General features: G+C 46.7%; 1 protein-coding gene and 1 long non-coding RNA gene across 2 annotated transcripts in view; both read right to left on the bottom strand.

Moving 5' to 3' along the window:
- Positions 1 to 22,678, bottom strand: part of Cdc5 (cell division cycle protein 21) — a 145,347-nt gene that overhangs the window by 100,589 nt on the left and 22,080 nt on the right. The window contains exons 5-6 of the mRNA XM_050170303.2: positions 12,325 to 12,653; positions 6,574 to 6,891 (exon numbers count right to left, since the gene is read on the bottom strand). Coding sequence (XP_050026260.1) covers positions 6,574 to 6,891; positions 12,325 to 12,653 — 647 coding nt within the window. The remainder of the gene's footprint in view (positions 1 to 6,573; positions 6,892 to 12,324; positions 12,654 to 22,678) is intronic.
- Positions 1,253 to 6,565, bottom strand: LOC129382206 (uncharacterized). The gene is made up of 2 exons (XR_008610297.1): positions 4,773 to 6,565; positions 1,253 to 2,142 (listed from the first exon to the last, which is right to left on the bottom strand). It is a non-coding gene; the product is annotated as an uncharacterized lncRNA (long non-coding RNA).

Genomic DNA, 22,678 nt, shown 5'->3' with positions numbered 1-22,678 from the left:
CGCGCACGTTAGAATTGGGTATGAGCCTAAATCTGCGTTACCATATCGCCATCGGCATTTCAAAACGGCCGCCTCGTACACGCTTCGAGCCTAGCTGCCGTAGCTTGCTCCATGTGCTGCTGTATGTGTGCTTAGACAATGCTTCCTATGGCTTAGGTTAGTGCACCGTCTGTCTTCCCGTTTTCTGCGTTTGCTCTATCAGCATGGAAGTGCCAACTGCAAAGACATGCCGAGTTCATCACGATGCCAAAATTAAAAGGAAAGCGATCACGTGTGCGGAGATAGACGGAAATCGGGCCACATCACGGATGTTCGGATTTGGTGCAGCACTGGTGCAAACAGGAGAGGCGTTCTACACCAGCGGCTGCAACGTACAGCACGGCCGCGCGGGGCCCGTCTTGAAAGCGATCTGCAACGGAGACAAGAGTCGACACATCTAGGTGCACTATGCTGTGTTCTCGTCGCTTAGTTCGCATTGAAGTGAGAGGCCGCACAAAGGTCACTTCCCTCGCTCCTGCTACCGCCCTTCCTCCTCCAGCATTTAAAGAGCTTCCGCGGTCATTGAGTGAGGCATGTTCATGCTTGTGTGCGTGTGACACCATGCTTGTTAATTTAGTTAGTAAGCGAATGTTTAAAAATATTATACGGCTATCCTTACTTTTCGTATAGCTGTCTACTAATTTGCTAGCGCAATCGATGCTTCTCCTTTCGCGTGAAACTGCGACTTTTTTATTTATCGCAACTTTAGTGTATTGGGAGTAAATGTTTGTTTTTTCCAAATTAGAGAAAGTTGTATTTCTGTATGAAAGAATGAGCAGCGCAGTATTGTAAAGAATTTTTCTTTCTTTAGGTCACGGCAAATGGGTGCGCGTTAAAATCGAGGGCGGTTTCTTTTTCCCCTTTTCTTTGGCAAGGAAAAATGAATGTGCCTTATAATCGAGGGCGCGGTAGAATCGAGTAAACACAGTAATTATAGATTTGAAATCAGCGTGAGAAATTGATCAATACAGTGAAGTTTAGTGCAGATTGAGCTAAAAAATAAAGAAAACAATTTTTAGAACCCATGCCCCTTCTTAATAAAGTTTTTCATCATCACCATCGTAGGCTAGCTTCTTACGTGGCCCAACATGTCGTTGCAGTTGGCCCTTTCAGTGCTACTGATGTACTGGCACGTTCTCCAGTCAGATGTGCGCAGTGTAAGATTTTGTAATCGGGCTTGTAGGACGATCGGAGGAACTTCGGGCGACAGGACTAGGCGAGCAGGATTTATTTACATTATTTACAGTTGAAACAAGACATACATCGACAGTCTAGCGTGACTCCCAAATGGAGCCTGCAAGATGAAGCATACAGAAAACGAGCACACAGCTCACGAGTTCGTTTCGAGCACGAGCACGACGACGAGCACACACTAGCAGCCGACAACAGCCGCTTATAACCACTCCGTTCGACGTCATCGTAGAAAGTCCCTGTGGTCGCCTTTGTGAGAAGGGGGTAGGGGTTTTACACACACACATGCCGCACGGGTTTCAGTGCTCACTCCGAGGGCCGATGACCTTTGCAGCGCAGTCGTCGTGGTAGCCATTGTCCTGCGTCCCCGTAGCCAGGTGGTCACGCCCGAACCCAGCCGGCGCCTCTCAATTCCAGAGCTGCCGTAGTCCGCAGTCCTCCAAAGGAAGTTCACAGTTGGTTAGCGCTGTCCTCACTGGTTCTCTGAAGGGCGTCACCACCGCGGATAGATGGAAGCACCTACAGCGGGCTGAGATAGCTTGCACGTTGCCACCCTGGCAGGCCATTCCTAACAGCTCCTCCATGGCCCGGAAAATCTCGACTGGCCAGTGCTGACAACCGCTGGGCAGGAAGAGAATGGCTGGCAAGCAAGACGATGGCTTTGCTCTCTGCAACCCCTGCGCACTTGGAATGCCTTCAACCATCTCACAACTGGCACAGAAGAGTCGACCCGGCAACACAATACCGCTCAGCGTTCAAACGCCCGGAATCTGCTGTTAACCTACCAGGCTTCCCATCAAAATTTCAATGCAAGCCACTCAACTAGGAAACCCCAAATTTTGCCCCAAAATTTCGTGCCGCCAAAGCGAGCGTTCACGTTCCTCTTGAGTTTGACCAAACCCGACCGTCGCGCTGCACAAGAGTACAGGTTTACGCAGAATCAAACTGAAGGCTCTTAACCACCAATACCTGAACATAACTTAAGCAGCCTAGCTTCACGAACAGTCTGTTCTTACCCTATCACAGTGGCATACTTTTCTCATGTACGGTTGCCACTGAGCCGTCTGGTGAACTACACAGGTACGTAATCACAATCGTGCTAGCTTTGTGGTCCCTATTCCGAACGCGTACTTGCGTCGTACGTAAGCATTTCAACACGCTTACTCACATTTGTACCTTTATCCATATAGGACACATTCCTTAAACGAACAACTACACTTGCGTAACTCACGCACTCCGCAGAGCCCTTAAAAAAACGCCTCTGCTAATAACTCGTTCTACGCACGCTCACTAGCGAAGTCAGAATACGGCTGCCCTCAACACACACGAGCAACCCAGTCATAAACATTCTGCTTCCTTCCGTCTTCACAGGACATGCGCTAATGGAACTACGAACTCTTAGTGCAAATCACGCACTTACTGAAAATTTACACGCTTAACCTTAGAAAAAAAAACATAAAAAAAGAAGGTTAACTAATACACACGCGCGTTAGGATAGGCCTCTCAACGATAACTTTGACACTCAGGTTACTCACACAAACACAAAAAAAGAAAGCCTATCTACTCATTAATGAACACCTCGCGAAACTACAGGTTTATTTAAAATGCGTTTTTCAACTCTCGGAGCTTCTCAAACAAAACCTAAACAAAGCTCATACCTGAAATACTGAAAGAAACTCTAGTCTTAAATAGTGAAAACTTTTAAGTGCTCAAAAATTAACAAAACAAAACAAAACGTTTCACTCCTACGAAGCTCTCTTGGCCTCCCGCTTCAAACGTTTACGACTGACTCATACTTTTGAGCCTTACTCAAGGTGGTCACGGTTCGAAAGCTACAACAAAAGGGCTGACTCACTATCAGCTCCCTCAAGACGTTACAGTCTTTGGCCAATTTGTGTCCTGGCGTGATGCTTTCATTACGATCTCGACTGACCGCGTCACGACTCCGTACCACCTCGTCTCGTCCTGCCACCTTGCGCTCCTTTGTACTACACGCTGAACTTCGAAAAGAACGACGGAACGACGAGGAACTTAACTACCCCCTGCCCTTTGTCCGCGTCCGTGCAGATTATGTTTCTCTGTCTCTTTTTTACCTGTGGCTTGAACGTCTTTCATGCGTCAACATCGTCAGCGACGACTGCACCTTTCTTTTCCTTGTGCCCGGGCTTTTCGGGTCTCTCGCCGTCTTTGGCTGTGCTACAATAGTCACTGTCTTTCAGTCTTTATCGCGCTTCTTTTTACGGCGCTTTCTCTTTGAAGTCCCTTTCATGCCGTCCTCTGGTGCCTCGTGCTGGCCGGTACACATTTCGTCGGCCCGGATCGGTCTCTTACCCACACAGTCTGAGTGATTTACATTTAAAGCTACTCACTTTGCCTCGACTGGCGGACAGCTCAACCGACTCTGGAACAATGCAGTAGGCTTTACTTGAGTTATGCAACTCGCACTCTTGCGAACTGCCCTCTACTGCATTGCCCAGCTCACGCTGTGCATCGGCACTTGGCCCGTCGGTTTCAGTCGCTGTCTCACGCGCACAGTCCGAATAATTAATAACGGAATCATCCCTATCTAGGCTACTTAGACTGGCGGAGAGCTGCACCGATCCCTGAACAATGCAGTTGTATTTTCTTGAGTTACGCAGCTCGCAATCCTGAGAATTACCCTCAATTGCATCGTCCAGCTGGCACATCACTGCGGCACGCAGATCTGACTCGACATGGGTGCTCGTGTCTGTCGGGTCAACAGTACCCTGTACCTCGCTAACGACCTCGATACCATGAGATGCGACGCACACGCGTGGTAACTGTGCCAATTTGTTCGCAGCTGGCCTAGCTGTCTCTACAGTCCTCTGTTGGCACAGCACCTCGTCGCTCTTACTCTGGCCTTTAACGGCCTCTGTTGCCACTAAGGCATCGTTAGCTGCTAGCACTTCAAGTTCACCTGTGAATGTGCTGCTACTCTCACAGGTACTACTACTTTCCTCGGCTTTTGAGCAAAATCTGCTATCTACTTCCCACTTTCGCTGCGTCTAGCCTAGATTTCTCAAGCCGCCGTTGACTTCCTGCGTTTAACTGCTGCAAATCCTGTATCTGTTTCTTCACTGCTGCCATTTCTTTTTCAATCAGTTGCCGTTTTTGCTCACGCTCTTGGCGTTTTCGCTCGCGCTCTTGGCATTTTCGCTCGCGCTCTTGGCGTTCTTGCCTAATTGATTCCTGTTCCTGTCTTTTGTTTAGAATTCGTTTACCTGGTTTTTCTATGAGTTTCAAATCATTGGCACTTTACAAAATGGTCGTACGAATTTCTGATACCGTCAAGTCCTTCTCTACGTCTACCATGAGCTCTTCACACAACCACAACAGGTCAGCTCCCGTCAAACACATTAGGATCATGGTCGCTACTTTAAGCTTTGGCTCTGCTGTCACACAATACTTGCTGCGATCCCCCCCGCAAATCAGAATGCAAGTAAAAGATCCCAGCAAATAAAATCCAAAAACACAGAGGAATTGAAGCCTGGTAAATCTTACAGCCAAAACCAAATGCTTACCCACTGAAGCAGCACCATATCACCAGTCCTTCTCCGCCGTACCCAGTCAGTTGCAAGAGGTGGTCAATCCCAAGTCGCCTCCAACTTGATCAGGATACCGGACGGTCACGATGTGCCAAAGTCCGTGAGCTGCCGTTGCTGTCTCCGAGTCATAGGCCGATTTACGAGCCGTAGGCCGATCTCATCGCTGCCATTCAGATGTAAGATTTGGAGTCGGGCTTGTAGGACGATCGCAGGAACTTGGGGCGACAGGACTAGGCGAGCAGGATTTATTTACATGTTATTTACAGTTGAACATGGGATATATTTACACAGTCTAGCATGACTCCCAAATGGAGCCCGCAAGACAAAACATACAGCAAACGAGCACACAGCTCACGAGTACATTGATGTACACAGAGCACGACGACGAGCACACACTAGCAGCCGACAACAGCCGCTTATAACCACTCTGTTTGACGTCATCGTTCGACGTCATTGTTCGATGTCATCGTAGAAAGTCCCGGTGGTCGCCTTTGTGAGAACGGGGTAGGGGTTTTACACTCACACATGCCGCACGGGTTTCACTGCTCACTCCGAGGGCCGATGACCTTTGCAGCGCAGTCGTTGTGGTAGCCATTGTCCTGCGTCCCCATAGCCAGGTGGTCACGCTCGAACCCAGCCGGCGCCTCTCAATTCCAGAGCTGCCGTAGTCCGCAGTCCTCCAAAGGAAGTTCACGGTTGGTTAGCGCTGTCCTCGCTGGTTCTCTGAAGGGCGTCACCCCCGCGGGTAGATGGAAGCACCTGCAGTGGGCTGAGATAGCTTGCACGTTGCCACCCTGGCAGGCCATTCCTAACAGCAGTAACACGAAGTTGGCGAGCTACGAGTTTCGCTATCTGCTTTTATAGAAACATATTTTCTCACCTCTCTGGGTTTGCTCAGTCTTGGTTTTTGTTAGTGGGCTGTGGAATGTGCCCCTTTGTGGGCGTCGGCAGGTGCGCAAAGTGGGCACCTGCCCATTGGAGAGGCGGCTCCCGGACTTTGTGCACTGCTGCAATTGTCCATTTGCGCCGTAGTGCATGGGCCACTCTTGCAAGTTTCTGCCATCTGTCGTACATTTATAGCAGGTTTTTTTTTTTTTCATTTTGCCTGACACGGCGGCGCTATCGCGGAAGCATGCACGTCAGAATGAAGCTAGGCAAGATATAGAGAAAGAAGATAGGAATGTGGGGGCCATACTAAGAGTGCATTTACCATTATCTGTCATTTTTTCCCTTCAGAATAACCGAAAATAAACTGTTGTGCTGGTTTTATAAGATCTGAAAAAAATATGGGCACTGAAAGGGCAAAATAAGTGCTCACATAGGCAGCTGATGCTGGCCACAACTTGTAAAATGGGCATGGCCGGATAAATAAACGGAGCCTAATAGGACAGCCTACTTTCCCCAACTGTCAGAAGTTGGGGCCCAGGGCTAAGCCCCCATAGACCTCTCCTTAATTTGGTACCGGGTAAGGTAAAACAGGAAGCTAAAACAGGAAGGTAAAACAGTGACTGCATTTACCAGCAAGAATATGAATGGTAACAACTACACACCCATGCAGTGTCGTGACCACTTGAGTGTATGTGATGACCATGGTGCAGAATGTCTTGTTCTGTAAGCACAATTCCGCACTGCAATGCTCTTGTTTGCCGGCAAGAAAGTCATCACGTAGGAGCAAAGGTACACCCAATTGTATCCAAATAAGGAAGCACTTTTTGCTCACAGTGACTTCCGAACATGATGTGGGGTCACACTAAATGAACCAAAATGGAATGCCCACCTGCAGTATGGTGTCACGGCTGAGAGCAGGTGCCCTGGGTGTCCGCAGTGCCCCAGCGGCGGCAGCTGCACCAGGCGTGAGGCTGTAGTCGGCCAGCAGAGTGTCCGAAGCCTGATGGCCTGCCTCCTGGGCGGCCTCACGAGCAGTCTCACTAGCGCGGCCCAGCTTCACCACTTGCTCGAGTTCCTGCTCCGAGATCTGCGGCTCTGGCAGCACGAGCTTGCTGCGCTTGCGCACAGGTTCCGCCGACAAAAGTGATGGGGGCAGGTCGTTTTCCTTGCGCTGCTTCAGCTTCTGCTTGTCCTTGCGGCGCTCGCGCTGCACAGGACAGACAAGCGACTCTCAACCACCTCACACGCTCCGGTGCTCAGCAATCTGAGGAGCTCACAAAGTGCTGCTACGCTCAAAGAGTTTGCTTGAAGTGCGGTTGAGGTACACACGTTAGATCAAACACTGCTGCTGCCAACATTGCGTTTGGTGATCAGCTATGCAGCAGCTAAGAGTTTGAGTTGGTAAAACACTTCACTAGTAAGCCAGGTAGCATGGCAAATGTAAGCCTTACATTGAGCCTGCTTTCTGTATTGCACGAGTTTTCTTTCATTCATTGTATATTTACAAATCTTGAAATTATTTAATAAAAATTACTCTGGTTTCACATTATTTATAAATTGCTAGCTCAAGAAAATATCACGCGTGACTTGCGAAACATGAACCAAATATATAAGCAGAAGCTGCTTTTTATTTTTTTTGAATAAGCCAGAGCTGCAACCATCAGGGTAGCCTATATGCACAAGCAGGCAGAAGAAAGGGATGTGTAAGCGACGACATAACTGAGCGGCAATTCCAAGGAAAGTTCTAACAGCATATTCTGCACTTGTAATGCAAATTAAAGCAGATCCTACAGTGCATGCATCTCTGGCATGTCAGGTGATTGGGTTAGGGTCTGGGCAATGGGTGATACTCTGCAGCAATATGTGCCTGTGCAGGCCTAGCAGATGTGTTGGTGCAATCAATAGTCAAACTACTTTGGCTCTTCCTTCAACTTTGCTACACTGAGGTTTTGCTGTATATCAATGGAAGCGCACGAGGGCCCCAAGCTGGCTGGTAAGCATGCTTTGCCACCTACTATACTGCCTGGCTTTAGAAATGTGCACCAGCTGTCACATGACCTTTTTGCTCGTAAGGTCGTAAAGCATCTTAATTGGCCGACCAAAAGCTTGCCTTAATCGTGCCATCTCTGAAAACATGGGGGCACAATGTAGCACAAAATCAGGCATGCGCATGCAGGTCTCACCTGTGTCACATAGACAAATTAGCACCACTTAAAGGTGTCCTGAACCACCCCTCGGGCTTGGTGAAAAAACATGGTCCACGGATAGCTGTGAACATCTCTGCCAAGTTTTGCAGTCGTGCGCCGTGCGTGTGGAGCTCGCAAGCAGAGCGCGAAGTCAGCTTCCTCTCAAACACTCTCTTTTAAACATAAGCCTGCTCCTCACTCTTTTCTGGGCACATTATTTTGTAATACAGTAAAACCTCGTTAAACCGTACCCACTTAATGAGTAGTTTCGTTTTAAAAGTAGACATGCCGAGTTCATCACCATGTCGCAATTAAAAGGAAAGCGATCACGTGTGCGGAGACGGACTGAAATCGGGCCGTATCACGGGTGTGCATTCGGAGTTCCTGAAACTTGCGCGCGGGACTGGCACAAACAGGAGAGGCATTCTACACTGGCGCCTGCTACGTACGGTGCGCCCGCGCGGTGCCTATCTTGACAGCGATCTGCGACGGAGACAAGAGTCTACGCATCTAGGTGCACCGTGCTGTGGTCTCGTCGCTTAGGTCACCTTGATGCGAGAGGCCGCACAAAGCTCAATTCGCTCGTTCCTGCTACTGCAATTCCTCACTCCAGCGTTTTGATAAAGAGTTTCCGCAGTCATTGAGTGAGACGTGTTCATGTTTGCTTGTGCGCGCGTGCTTCTTAATAGCTAGTAAGCGAATATTTAAAAGTTTATATGGTTGATAAAACTACTATCCTTACTTTTCGTATAGTTGTCTACTAATTTGCTATCATAATTGATGCTTTGCCTTTCGGGCAAAACTGCAACATTTTTTATTTATCACAACTTCAAAGCACTGGGAGTAAATCCTTGTTTTTTCCAAATGAGAGAATGTTGTATTTCTGTATGAAAGAATGAGGTCTGCGGTGCTGTAAAGGACTTTTTTTTTTTTAGGTCATGGCAAATGGGCGCGTTACACTCGACTTTTTTTTGTCGCAGGAAAAGGGTGCGCGTTACGATCGAGGGCGCGTTAGAATCGAGTAAATATGTCAGATGAGGCTGCATTGTACTACAATATGCTACCGAATCGCACATTCACTATCGCTGGCAGATCCTCATCCAGAGGAAAACAGGGCAAGCAGCGTGTCACGGTGCTGTTTGGCGCCCATGCAAAAGTCGAAGACAAGCTTCGCTTGTTGATACTGGGTAAGGCGGAGAAGCCGCAGTGCTTGCGAAATGCAACTGTTCCCAAGGAACGCATCTACAGAAATAACAAGCGAGCATGGATGACCGCTGCTATTTTTGAAGACTATGTGCGCCTTCTGGACAGACAGTTCAACGCAAAGAATCGGCAAGTGCTTTTCATAATTGACAATTGTCCGAGCCACAGGAAGATCGACAACCTCAAGGCAATCACTGTAGAATTTTTGCCTGTAAACACAACCGCAATACTGCAACCAATGGATGAGGGCATCACTGATACTACCCGGAAGCTGTACCGTAAGACTCTTTCGCAGTGCATGCTCACAGCACATGACGCCAGCAAGAGGTACAACATTCATTTGCTTGGTGCGGTCCATTTGCTGAACTTTTCATGGAAAGGACTTTTCATGGAAAGGACTTGAAAACTGGAAGGTCGCCAACTGCTCTACGCACGCCGGCTTTTCCCGCGCCGTTGTTAGCGACCCTGACGATGACCGAACTTGTAGCGATTTGTACAAGGCTGTCCATAATAGTGCTGGCTAAGTAACAGAAGGTGACTTCGAGACATTCATCGCTGCTGCTCCCGTGGTCGGCCCGAGCGACGGATGCGGAGATACTAATTGACACTGTTGGTGGCCCTGATGAGGACGAAGAGCCATGTGAAGTGCCCAATATGGTGCAGATGCGGGGTACCTACGCCTGCTGAGTAATAAGGTTGAATGCATGGGCAGTGACCACGGCCTTGTGCAATGCTTGGTCAATTTATAGGAGGGGTTGCTCGCGCCCGGTAAGAACTTGAAACAGCCAAAGCTCACTGCCTTTTCTGCACCTGAATAAAGTTTTGCTAGACTGAACACATTGTATTTTACTTCCTCGCAGTTTTGGCGCAATTAAAGCTTGACTGCGTTAGCTTTTCTCGAGTGGTCGCTTATATCGAATTACCACTTATAACGCATTTCTTTTGCCGTCCCGCTGACTTCATTATAATGAGGGATTACTGTATTTTTGCATTTTTGCCTCGGCGCAAAAGGAGTAAAAGAACAAAGCTATCTTGTGAAACTGTTTCATAAGGAAAGAAGAATGTTCAGACAATGCAGAAACGCAAATTTTGAGAGAATTCGCAACACGGTAGATTATTGGCGAATTTGTTTTTTGCACCTGCTTTTCCACCATTTCATGAAATTCAGATGGCCCTGACATGCCCCCCAATTTTTTTCTGCTCAAAATATTGCAGGAAGATACTGTGCAAGTAATGCTTACATGCATGTAATTTTTTTAGACAAATGATTTTTGTTGAGCGCCATGGTTGGGACAGTTGGCATGGAATGACCTTGTATATTTCATTGTTCGCTTTCTAGGTAGTTCTGTTAACCCTTTCGCTGTCACTGACGTACCGGTACGTCATCGCGCTTCCCCCCCACGGTGTCACTGACGTACCAGTACGTTCTCTATCGTGCGTTCAAAATTTCGCGCCTGAGCGCAAAAACAGGCGCTCCTGGATTTGCCACGCCATCTGTTGACTCTTTCTACAAGTTCGTATATTCGCTCCGACCTGTGTTAACCCACGTATTGAAGAGTACGGTGCGACTGCCACTCCCCACTTTCTCTTTGCTGAGTGGCGCGGTGGCTCCGCGTTCGCTGGATCATGCGTCGCGCGCGTGTGGTTATGGGTTCAAGGGTTGTTCTGCCTTCTCCGCGGGTTTGAAGGTTTTTATTTTTATTCTGTTGGTGTGCCTGCTACGGCGCGTCAAGTTCAGGCGCACGTGCCGTTGCCTCTCCAAAAGGGGTGACTCGATTGCTGCTTTCGCACCCTCGCTTCCGACTTGCAGCAGTAAACGTAAAGCCCTTCGAACTTTGTTTAGCCTTTTTTCATCTCCCTCTGTCTTCTTGATCACGCAACGTCCCATTTCTCTCCGTTGCGCGGGCGACTGAAAGCGCATCCTCCCTGCGCACGGTTACTTTCGGATGGCTCGGCGCGCGGGACCTTCGTCTGCTCATGGGAGCGGTGGCTGAATTCCGATTCAGAATACGAGCCGAGCTCGGATTCGGACTCGGACAAAGTCGCTTGAGACGAAGAGGGTTCCGCATCGTCAGATTCGGATGTTGAACAGATTTTATAGTCAGGCTGATGATGATGATGATGTTTACTAACAACAGCTGCAGAACACTGAAATGTGCATATTGCATTGACTATGTTATTTGTATACCAATCATAATCAAAAATAAATTGCTATGTTCATTCCCTGTTATGCTCGTTCCCTGAAACCAAGCCGACACTGGGGGTGCGTCACGGCCAGAAACGTCCGACAGCGAAAGGGTTAATTATGTACAAAAACGTCTTCCTCCAGTGAACTTCAGTTGAAAGTTGCGGTGCTTGGCGTGTGTGTGTGTCTCTCTTTGGTTCGTGTGTTTCACGAAGTTGGCGCTACCTAAGACTGTGCTCGCTGCTGTCAATTACAAATGACACGCGGGTAGCTAACTGGGCCTGTTGGTACAGCATGATTCACTGCAGTGAATTCGTATGTCTGGCCTGAAAATAATGAACCACGCCTGACACCGCTCGGCCAACAAGAACAATTAACAATGGCTGACTCATTCATGCTCCTATGTTGATGAGCCTTGCACAGAAAAAACAGAAAATAAAGAAACGGTAACTTGCCAGCATGCCTGACAAGCTACCATAATGCGCACGAAATGCATCCCTCATCTTCTTGTCCTTGAAGGAGGAGTCAGTTGGATCCAAGATATCGCATTATCGTTGGTAACTTTGGTTTCCCCAGACCTCATTCCCAACCAGGCAGGTGCATGATGTTGCACAGATGAATTTTCACGGTTCCTCCTCTTTTTTGTCTCCTCAGCATCACTTCTGCTGCCTATAAAATCATACTGGCACCAGTCACACCTTTCTCATTTCAATAAACGGAGGCTTTTGTGCGTGCTCAATACACTGAATATGGCTCCATCTAGCAGGGCTGCAAAATCAAATCTGTTGCCAATGAAAGTATTCAGCCGTACACAGCACAACCATAGTGTTACCACTGTGCCAAGGATGAACTCAATGGGACCGATTTCAGCAAGATTATGTTTTGTGTTCTACTCAAGCAAGTCTGGTGCTTCTGCGGTTTCTGGGATATGACTACGAATTTGCCACGCTTTGGAGTGGATCCTTTACAAAGACTCAGGGTAGCAAGCTGGACGTCCGTCTGGTTAACCTACCTGCCTTTACGTGTTTCGCTCTCTCTCCTTTGGAGTGGAGGCCTGAACTCTCACCTCTTCCTTCTCGCTGCGCAGTTCCCCATCGAGGTGCTGCTGCCGCAAGCGCCGGAAGTCGGTCTCAGCTGGGTCGTACACTTCCTCGGAGGTGTCGTGGAGCCCGGGGGCAGGGCGCTTCTCAAATGGGATCTCCTTGTTGTAGTCGATGGCATGGCGTTTGCGTCGTCGCGGGGGCAGCGTGATGCCAGCCATGCGAAGCTCCCGCCGCTTCTGCAGGGCTGCCAGGCGCCTCGCTTCTTCCAGCTGCTTCTCGCGGGCCTTGCGCTTGGCCTTCTTGCCCTGGGTGTTGGCCAGTCGGGCTCTGGCCTCAGACAGCATCTCCAGCTCTGCACACCAAGGAGGAATCCCCCCCCCCCCCCCCTCATTTTATTAATGCTCAGGCACTCCACGGCTTTGTACAATGAGAACAACAAGATAAGATGCATCCCAGCTGTTTCCCCCAGGGCATCTTTGAGTGGTCATATCAGAATGCTGTCAAGTTCACATAAAACATCGCTAAAGCTTTACAGCAGGCAGAAACTGGCTCCGATGGCAATAATGGAGCCTGGTTATACCTATTCGAGGTCCCTTGTTTCATTATAAAAGCTTGAATGCTGTCTTTAACTACCTTTGCAGCACATTTGGTGTGCCCTGAAGAGACAAGTCACAGCTGCCATTATTTAACCGCTTTCAACATACAGAATATATGTGGTTTATGGAATGCAATGCAGGATGTACATCTAACAGAGACCAGTGTTGTACTGATTGCACAATAAGTCAACAAACAATATTAAGCCTGTACCTTAGAGTGGCCACACACAACCTAGATACGTTTCTCAATAGGGCCAGGTAACTCCTTGAAAATACTACTTCTAGTCACTGCACCTCGCTCCAAACAGTGATGTGTCACTTATACTATAAAAAAAACAAAGGGAGCATGACGTCTTAGTGTACTCAACAGGGACACTTTATGAACAGCAGTTAAAAGAAAGCTCTCTAAGCATCTGGGTAAATTGTGCACCTGCCATTGTCACTGAGGGCATCAAGAAAGGGCAACAACCTTGTACAAACTTTTTATTTCTTCAGGTGCACTCATTCACTAATGCTCACAACTAGACAGCAGGTGCAGCAAACATTTCAACCAGCCACTCCAGATGGAGAGAGGCATGCTATGTCTTTGGTAAACTTGTTTGATAAACAAACACAATGACTGGACCATCAGTTGTTTACACATGTGACCAGTTGGTGTGCCTATTGTGATCCTGGCAGAAGGACTGTGTCAGCATTCATTCTATTGTTAGAAATAGGGGAGTGCAATTACCAAACAGTAGATTTAGAATGGAATATCGAATCAAATCGAGAAAAAAAGAGAGCCGAATATCATATCAAATATCAGAAAATTTAACCCAAACCTTTATGATTCCAAATATTGTGCGAAAAACACAGTGCTTGACATGCTCAGGAGGCTGATCACATTGCTTAACCATAATCTTCTTGCTAGCTATCAGTAACTTCGGTACCTATGAATCAAGCGGTATAATATGCTCTACTCTTATTAAAGTGAACACCAAATTGTTATACGAGCACTGATAACTCAGTTCGTATATAAAGGTCCGGAAAATATTTTCTAGCGATAGAATGTCTGTCAAATAGAATCCCTCTGAAGCTGAAGAAATAGCGAAGTTGTCCTAATGTGGTTTTCGGTTTGTTAGTGGGCCATACTATGCTTAATGGCAATCTTCTATCACTTAGAAAGCTTTGCTTTTCAGTTTTGCTCCAGAAAACAAGAAAGCAGGTGGCAGGTGGGTTATCGTCGGCTCATTAAGGCCAACCTGTGTGGCAGGCAAGAGCGGGGAACGCGCATCATGCCACGCGGTGCCACACGGATCGATTGCAGTCGGAACTGACGGTAAGCAGTTCTCAAATATTGAGGCCCACGGCAAGATTGAGAAATTTTCTAACGTTCACTATTCAATTTAAAATCTAATATTCGAGTATTTGCACACGCCTAGTTAAATATAATTACTCGAATATAGAGTAGTATAGAGCATGCACGATGAGTGATCATGAGTGACATGTTGACCTTGAAAAAGACAAGTCCACTTGTCAAAAGGTTGGCTCCTGCTTTTACCTCGTTCTCGTTTTGCTCATCATGTTGTAAAATAGCAATTGCCATAAATGTGAGCTTTCCAATATGTTGAGCAAAACGAGAACAAGGTGAAAGCAGGAGCCAACGTCCCGGTTGCACTGTTGCCGATGTCCTGCGCTTAAGCTAACATAACCTTTCTCTTGAAAGCAGCCGAGTACTGTTTTTGTGGTCCAGACATCTTGGTCCTTCAATGCAGAATAAAAAAGATGCACCTAGTGAAGTGTGGTTCGTACGTCTGCTGCCAAGGTGTGCACTCAACAATGAAGAAATGCGATGCTGTAGTCACGCAGCTATAACGAAACCAAGCCGTAGCCATGCAGCTATAACGAAACCAAGCCGAAGCCATGCAGAAATAACGAAGTCAAGCCATAGCCACGCAGCAATAATGAAACCAATACTTAAAGCCCAAATTTCTGACTGAAATTTTTATTCGGATCCGCATATAGTATGAGGCAAAAATTTGGAACATTAAAGGGACACTAAAGTGAAAAATGATTTCTTCTGCATCAGTGAATTACCGTTCTATAACACCAAAAACACTACTCTTACAACGATAAGACGTTTGGTAATCCAGAAAAAGCACAAGAACTAAATACGGGTGGCGAAACCTACTTATGTTTCCGCACCTAGGGGCTGTGACGTCTTGGATTTTGATGGCATCTTCTAGGGCCTACTAAATATATATAGTGGTACAGATTGACTACATTGTGTTCTAAAGGAACCAAATATTAAACATGGCAAGTTTCGGGAACATTTATTCAGCCAACGCGACCCAAATGCGAAAACATACTTTGGAATCCCTGACGTCACGCTGACGTACCGGCGCTGGGGTTTCGGCGCGAAATTCAAATACTGATACTTGGACCTTCATTTTCTCATCTAATAATCAAACAATTTTTTTGAAATGGCTGCCTGCAGGGTTCTCAAACAACGCTTCATTAGTCTAAACTGATTTATTGTTTCGCTTTAGTGTCCATTTAATAATAGGGAAAAAACCTCGTATTATACGCGGGTTTTTACTGTACTATGGTGAGAAAAGCATATGTCGCTGTAAGGAAGAGAAGTTAGCTTGTCAAAACGTTGGCTCCTGCTTTCACTTTGTTCTTGTTTTGCTCATCGTCTTGAATTTCTATTTCCTGCCTTCCCCGTGTTATTCCTGGCTTTCCAATATGTGTAATTCTTGTATTAAGTTCTTAATGTATTAAGTGGCGCACGAAAAACACGGCCCAATGAAGCAGAATAAATGGGCAGGACCACTACTGTTACGCTGGACAATGGTGCAATCCTTGTTGCAGTAAAGCACGTAGATGCCCATCACCCACCTGCAGTGGCGTAGCCAGAAATTTCGTTCGGGGGGGGGGCTCACGTTGCAGCTCGGCCTCCTCCTTAAGAGGAAGCTTTAGCTCGAGTGCTGCTATTCCAATACATGTAGAAGGGGAATTCGTTTTCCCTTGCAACCACTGCACCAAATTTGACGAGGTTTGTTGCATTTAAACGAAAAAGTTTAATTCTAGTGACTGTTGGTTTCAAATTTGTCAATTAAGGGGTCAATTCTTTATTAAAAATTGGCCAAGATCGCAAATTTTCAGAAAACGAAACTATCAAGTTTATAACTCTGTGACTCAACAATGAAAAATGATATCACAATTCTGTAAATTGCATCTAATAGTACATCTACAGCGGACAAAATAGATATGTTACACATGAATCTAAAAAAAATTATCATCATCATCATCAGCCTGATTACGCCCACTGCCGGACAAAGGCCTCTCCCACACTTCTCCAACAACCCCGGTCATGTACTAATTGTGGCCATGTCGTCCCAGCAAACTTCTTAATCTCATCCGCCCACCTAACTTTCTGCCACCCCCTGCTACGCTTCCCTTCCCTTGGAATCCAGTCCGTAACCCTTAATGACCATCGGTTATCTTCCCTCCTCATTACATGTCCTGCCCATGCCCATTTCTTTTTCTTGATTTCAAGTAAGACGTCATTAACTCGCGTTTGTTCCCTTACCCAATCTGCTCTTTTCTTATCCCTTAACGTTACACCCATCATTCTTGTTTCCATAGCTCGTTGCGTCGTCCTCAATTTAAGTAGAACCCTTTTCGTAAACCTCCAGGTTTCTGCCCCGTAGGTGAGTACTGGTAAGACACAGTTGTTATACACTTTTCTTTTGAGGGATAATGGCAACCTGCTGTTCATAATCTGAGAATGCCTGCCAAACGCGCCCCACCAGCCCATTCTTATTCTTCTGATTATTTCAGTCTCATCATCCGGATCCGCGGTCACTACCTGTCCTAAGCAGATGCATTCCCTTATCACTTCCAGTACATCGCTACCTATCGTGAACTGCTGTTCTCTTCCGAGACTGTTAAGCATTACGTTAGTTTTCTGCAGATTAATGTTTAGACCCACCCTTCTGCTTTGCCTCTCCAGGTCAGTGAGCATGCATTGCGCTTGGTCCCCTGAGTTACTAAGCAAGGCAATATCATCAGCCAATCACAAGTTACTAAGGTATTCTCCATTAACTTTCATCCCCAGTTCTTCCCAATCCAGGTCTCTGAATACCTCCTGTAAACATGCTGTGAATAGCATTGGAGAGATCGTATCTCCCTGCTTGACGCCTTTCTTTATTGGGATTTTGTTGCTTTCTTTATGGAGGACTACTGTGGCTGTGGAGCCGCTATAGATATCTTTCAGTATTTTTACATACGGCTCGTCTACACCCGGATTCCGTAATGCTTCCATGACTGCTGAGGTTTCGACTGAATCAAATGCTTTCTCGTAATCAATGAAAGCTATATATAAGGGTTGGTTATAATCCGCACATTTCTCTATCACCTGATTGATAGTGTGAATATGGTCTATTGTTGAGTAGCCATTACGGAATCCGGCCTGGTCCTTTGCTTGACAGAAGCCTAAGGTGTTCCTGATTTTATTTGCGATTGCCTTAGTAAATAGTCTGTAGGCAAGTGACAGTAAGCTGATCGGTCTATAATTTTTCAAGTCTTTGGCGTCCCCTTTCTTATGGATTAGGATTATGTTAGCGTTCTTCCAAGATTCCGGTACGTTCGAGGTCATGAGGCATTGTGTATATAGGGCGGCCAGTTTCTCTAGAACAATCTGCTCACCATCCTTCAACAAATCTGCTGTTACCTGATCCTCCCCAGCTGCCTTTCTCCTTTGCATAGCTCCCAAGGCTTTCTTTACTTCTTCCGGCGTTACCTGTGGGATTTCGAATTCCTCTAGACTATTCTCTCTTCCATTATCGTTGCGAGTGCCACTGGTACTGTATAAATCTCTATAGAACTCCTCAGCCACTTGAACTATCTCATCCATATTAGTAACGATATTGCCGGCTTTGTCTCTTAGCGCATACATCTGATTCTTGCCAATTCCTAGTTTCTTCTTCACTGCTTTTATGCTTCCTTCGTTCCTGAGAGCATGTTCAGTTCTAACCATATTGTACTTCCATATTATTATTATCCATATCATTAAGTATTGTGGAAATACGGCTTTTGCAGAACCCTTGTACACAACGTGACCAATTCACGTAAGATACAAATTGACAAAGGAAACATGTCCGCTTTGACTGTTACAACAGATTCCGTTTACAGAACCGAAATATCTGTTCTTGATGCATTGCTATTAGTTTGTAAACATCGTACTTCTATTTTTTCAAACTTTCGGATTTTTCAAAATATTTTAAACAATATTCAGGCCCTAAATCGAAGTTCCATTTCCAACAGACACTAGGATATAACTTTCTCTCTCAAATGCAACAAATTTCAATAAAAGCGATTAGCAGGGTTATCTCAGGAAAGCGTTTCTGTGTTTTACATGTATTTGAATAGGCTGCGTCGGAGTCGGGCCCGAGCTAAAGCTTCCTCTTAAACAATTTGTCGAGGGTTCAAATACATGAATAAAAAATTGGAGGACGCTTGAGCTTCGCCTTCAAGAGTGGAACGCGACAGCGTACCCGTCAACCCGCCAAGGGGTGTAAGACAATGCGCTACGGCGCAGCGATCACTTACGAGGCGCCCCGCATCGGACTTTGCACCCACCAATCACGCGGTGAGCGTCGAGCAACGCAGCGTTCGGCGCGGCAACGAAACGTGCGCCTGAGCAAACGAAACGAACCAAAGAACTCGGTGTCTTGGAGGGGGAAACGATGTACGCCAGCCAAACGTCGTGATCGGCACGGGCAGAGAGATAGACAGATAGTGATCTAAAGAAAGGAAGGACGCTTGATTCTGCAACCCATGGGGGAGCACAGCGAAGCGTCATCAGGGGAGAGGGAGTCCGGGCCGCGACGCGCCTCGCACCAGTCCCCACACAGTCCCAATGCGCGCGTGGCGCGCCACCTGTCGGAGCAGCGCCGTACATTGAGAGGAGGGGGTCTTCTGTGTTTGCCGCAAGATGGCTCTGCGTGTGCGGAAAGCGCAGAAGAAATGTAGCGGAAACGCACTTCGCTACTCGTGTAACTGCGACTTCTGTAAGTTACATGTTCATAATTACCGATATACACCGCAGTATAACTCTCTACGGCTCGTTTCTAAGGCAACACCGCATTCACTAGAGGCGCTTTTGTACCGCTTAGAAGCACTGAACTCGTGGCCGAGTGGTAGCATCTCCTTCTCACACTCCGGAGGCCCTGGTTCGATTTCCACCCAGCCCATCTTGCAAGTTGTTTTTTATTCATGAAGTGCCTCCTGGGATTTATCGCTCACGGCCAACGCCGCCAACACCGGCTTTTCTGCGACACGAGCTCCTTAACGCTGTCGCGTTAAAACTGCACTGCCATTGCCAAAGATGCTGCAAACGAATTCTTGAATGCTACGCACTGTCAAAACAAGTAAAATATGTATTTTTTCATAAAAGAATATACTCGTATTGTCAAAAATTGTGCCCAAAATAACTGATATCATTGCTTCCATATTTCTTGTCTATTTAATAGGTAATAAAAATATCACACGAACTTTCGAACTATATCAGTTCGAAACCAGGAAAGCAGTGCATGCCGCTGATATGAATAATGAAAAGGCAATGAAATGAACAAGTTGAGGACAAATATGTTAATGAAACTTTGTCATTCAAGAACCGTGTTTACTTTCTTGTATATATGCAATGGACAGTGAAAAATCTCAATGACGCTGTCATTTGTTCCCATGTATTACGTAGGAGCAGCTGTGCCCTGTCGTGTATCGTGAGTAATTGCACCGAAGTTATAGTCACGACAAAGAGCACCTATAAAAAGCAGGAGTTCTGCAAGATATATGAGGGCAAGCCAAATGAATGTGAGCCAATGCAAATATATGACAAATGGGGTACTTTATTTAAAAGTAGTCTTCATGAGAATTTAGACATTTGTCCCATTGACTAACGAGTCGCGTGATTCCCGTCTTATAAAACTCCTTGGGTTGCTGCTTCAAAAAGTCTGTACCCGACTCTTTCACGTCATCGTCCGGTACAAATATGGTTCCCTTGAGCTGCTTTTTCGGTTGCCTGAAGATGTGGAAGTCGCAAGGTGACAGGTCTGAGCTGTATGGCAGATGTTGCAGTGTTTCCCACTTGAACTTTGTATTAAGTTTTGTAGTTTTGTATTAACCACATCAGCAACGTGGGGACAGGCATTGTCGTGGATCAAGATGACCCTATTTGTCAATTTTCCACGTTGTTTGTTCTTGATTGCGACATGCTGCCGTTTCGGCGTTTCACAATATCTGAAACAATTGATAGTCCCTCAAGATTTAGCAAATTCTATCAGTAATGGCTCCTGATAATAAAAAAAAAGTCAACAACACCTTTCCGGCGGAAATGATGACCTTTGCGTGCTTTGGGTGTGGTAAATTCGAATGTTTCCACTGTAAGCTTTGCCGACGTGTTTCAGGCTCGTAGTAGTGGCACCATGGTTCGTCCCTGATCACAATTGCAAACAAGAAGTCATCATCCTCATTGTGATACCGGATCAGATGAGTCAAGGCAGCATGAAACTTCTCAGTCTTCTCACAGTGGATCAAAATCTGGGGGATCCATTGCGCACACAAGAGCCGATAACGGAGGTGCTCATGAATTATGGCGTAAACTGAACCGTGACTAATGTTCAGATGGTCTGCCAGTTCATCGATGCTTATCCTTCGTTCTTGTCTCATCAGCTCATCAACCTTTGAAATTGTGTGGTTTTGGCCCGGTCTTGGAATATCTTTGCAACTTTCCCGTCCTTCTTTGAACCGTTTGCTCCAACGCTTCACAGTGGCCAATGAGATGCAATGTTCAACGTACACGGCAGCCATATGACGATTAATTAAAGCACCTTCAGCTGTCAAAAACTTCGCGACACCCAGCTGTTCAACCTTTGAAGTGCCCATTATGTCACACAACCGTATTCAACCCAGTGTATGAGACCATTAAAGAACATTTATCCTCACACCTGCATGTCACTTTTGTAAATGAGACATGCCGCTCTCCTAGCGCATGCCTCGCAGCTAATGAACCGAACCATTATTGCGCGGTTAGGGTAGGCTCACTTTCATTTGAATCCCCCTCGTACATTAGAAATGCAAAGATACAATGGGATATGCAAATGCGAAAATACAGCTTGATAAAGGACAAAAAAGTGTCACTGGAAACAAAGTTAACTGCACGTATACACAAACCCTCGCAACAAGATATTTAAGTATACGTGGGTCCGGTGGGTCCGGTGGCGGCATGGCGAACGCCCGTTTCAAGCACGCCTGTTTCATCTTGCAGATTGCCGCTATTACCAGTAGTCCCGATGTTCTGCTACCAGATCCTACAAGCGACACGTCGCACAGGCTCCTACCGCGATTGAGCAGCGCCCAAACTGACAGTGGTGTTCGATCTGCGCCTGCGCAGGGATGCGCTGCTGTTTGGCAGATGGATTTTCCGTCCATTAGCGTGCCTTTGAACAACCATTTCTACCGCACACGTCATGGTACAAAGATGGCGCTGGCAGCATGGATGCCCAAGGCTATAAGAGCAGCACCGTGGGATCACTACTTCAGTGGGTTCGGTGGCGGCATGGCGAACGCCCGCTTCAAGCACGTCTGTTTCATCTTGCAGATTGCCGCTATCACCAGTAGTCCCGATGTTCTACTACCAGATCCTGCAAGCGACACGTCGCACAGGCTCCTACCGCGATTGAGCAGCGCCCAAACCGATAGTGGTGTTCGATCTGCGCTTGCGCAGGGATGCGCTGCTGTTCGGGAGATGGATTTTCCGTCCATTAGCGTGCCTTTGAACAACCATTTCTACCGCACACGTCATGGTACAAAGATGGCACTGGCAGCATGGATGCCCAAGGCTATAAGAGCAGCACCGTGGGATCACTACTTCAGTGGGTCCGGTGGCGGCATGGCGAATGCCCGTTTCAAGCACGTCTGTTTCATCTTGCAGGTAACTTACAATTATAAATGTTACACGAGTGATAACCGTTGTTTGCTGCTGCTACCGGACCCTCTGAATTGTACTGCCGTTTTGATACAGTTGGTGCATTGCCTAAAAATGTCATTGCTGTTGCTTTGCGGTGACGTTGAGACCAATCCTGGTCCAAACGTAGACGAAATGCTGTCGCAACTGCTGGCTGGGCAGGCCCGCATTAGCCAAGATATAGGTAGCCTATCTGAAACGGTTGCATCATTTGATAGTCGTCTAAAGAATGTTGAGGAAATGGCGGCGACTGTGTCAAACATAGCACCACGTGTAAGCGAACTGGAGCACACCGTCGGTGCGCTTCAAAAACTAGTAGGCAAGCTAGATCGTCAGAACGATGAGTTAGAAAATAGACTCCGTAAAAAGAATTTGGTTATTCATGGCTTGCGTGAAAAGCCTTCCGAGTCGGCTGATGATCTGCTTAAATCTGTATTGGAACTTGTATCAGTTAAACTCGGTGTAAAATGCGACGACATAGAGCGTTGCCACAGGCTTGGAGCTGAAAGAAAGGATAAACCTCAGCCGGTAATCATTAAATTACTGGATTTCAGAACAAAGGTTGCTATCTTGAACAACGCCCGGAAACTTAAGGGAACTAATATATATGTATAAACGAGGACTACTCTGCACGGGTACGGATGGCACGTAGAGCGCTGTGGCAGAGCTCGCAAGATATGCGCAAGAATGCTGGTAAATTTAGACTTAAACACGACACACTCACGATTGATGGTGTTCGTTACATGTGGGACACTGATAAGAATGTCATTG

This window comes from Dermacentor andersoni, chromosome 6 (assembly GCF_023375885.2).
Source record: "Dermacentor andersoni chromosome 6, qqDerAnde1_hic_scaffold, whole genome shotgun sequence".
NCBI classification, from domain to species: domain Eukaryota; kingdom Metazoa; phylum Arthropoda; class Arachnida; order Ixodida; family Ixodidae; genus Dermacentor; species Dermacentor andersoni.
Note: the sequence above shows the minus strand (reverse complement) of the source record. Positions and strands in the feature narration are given on the sequence as shown.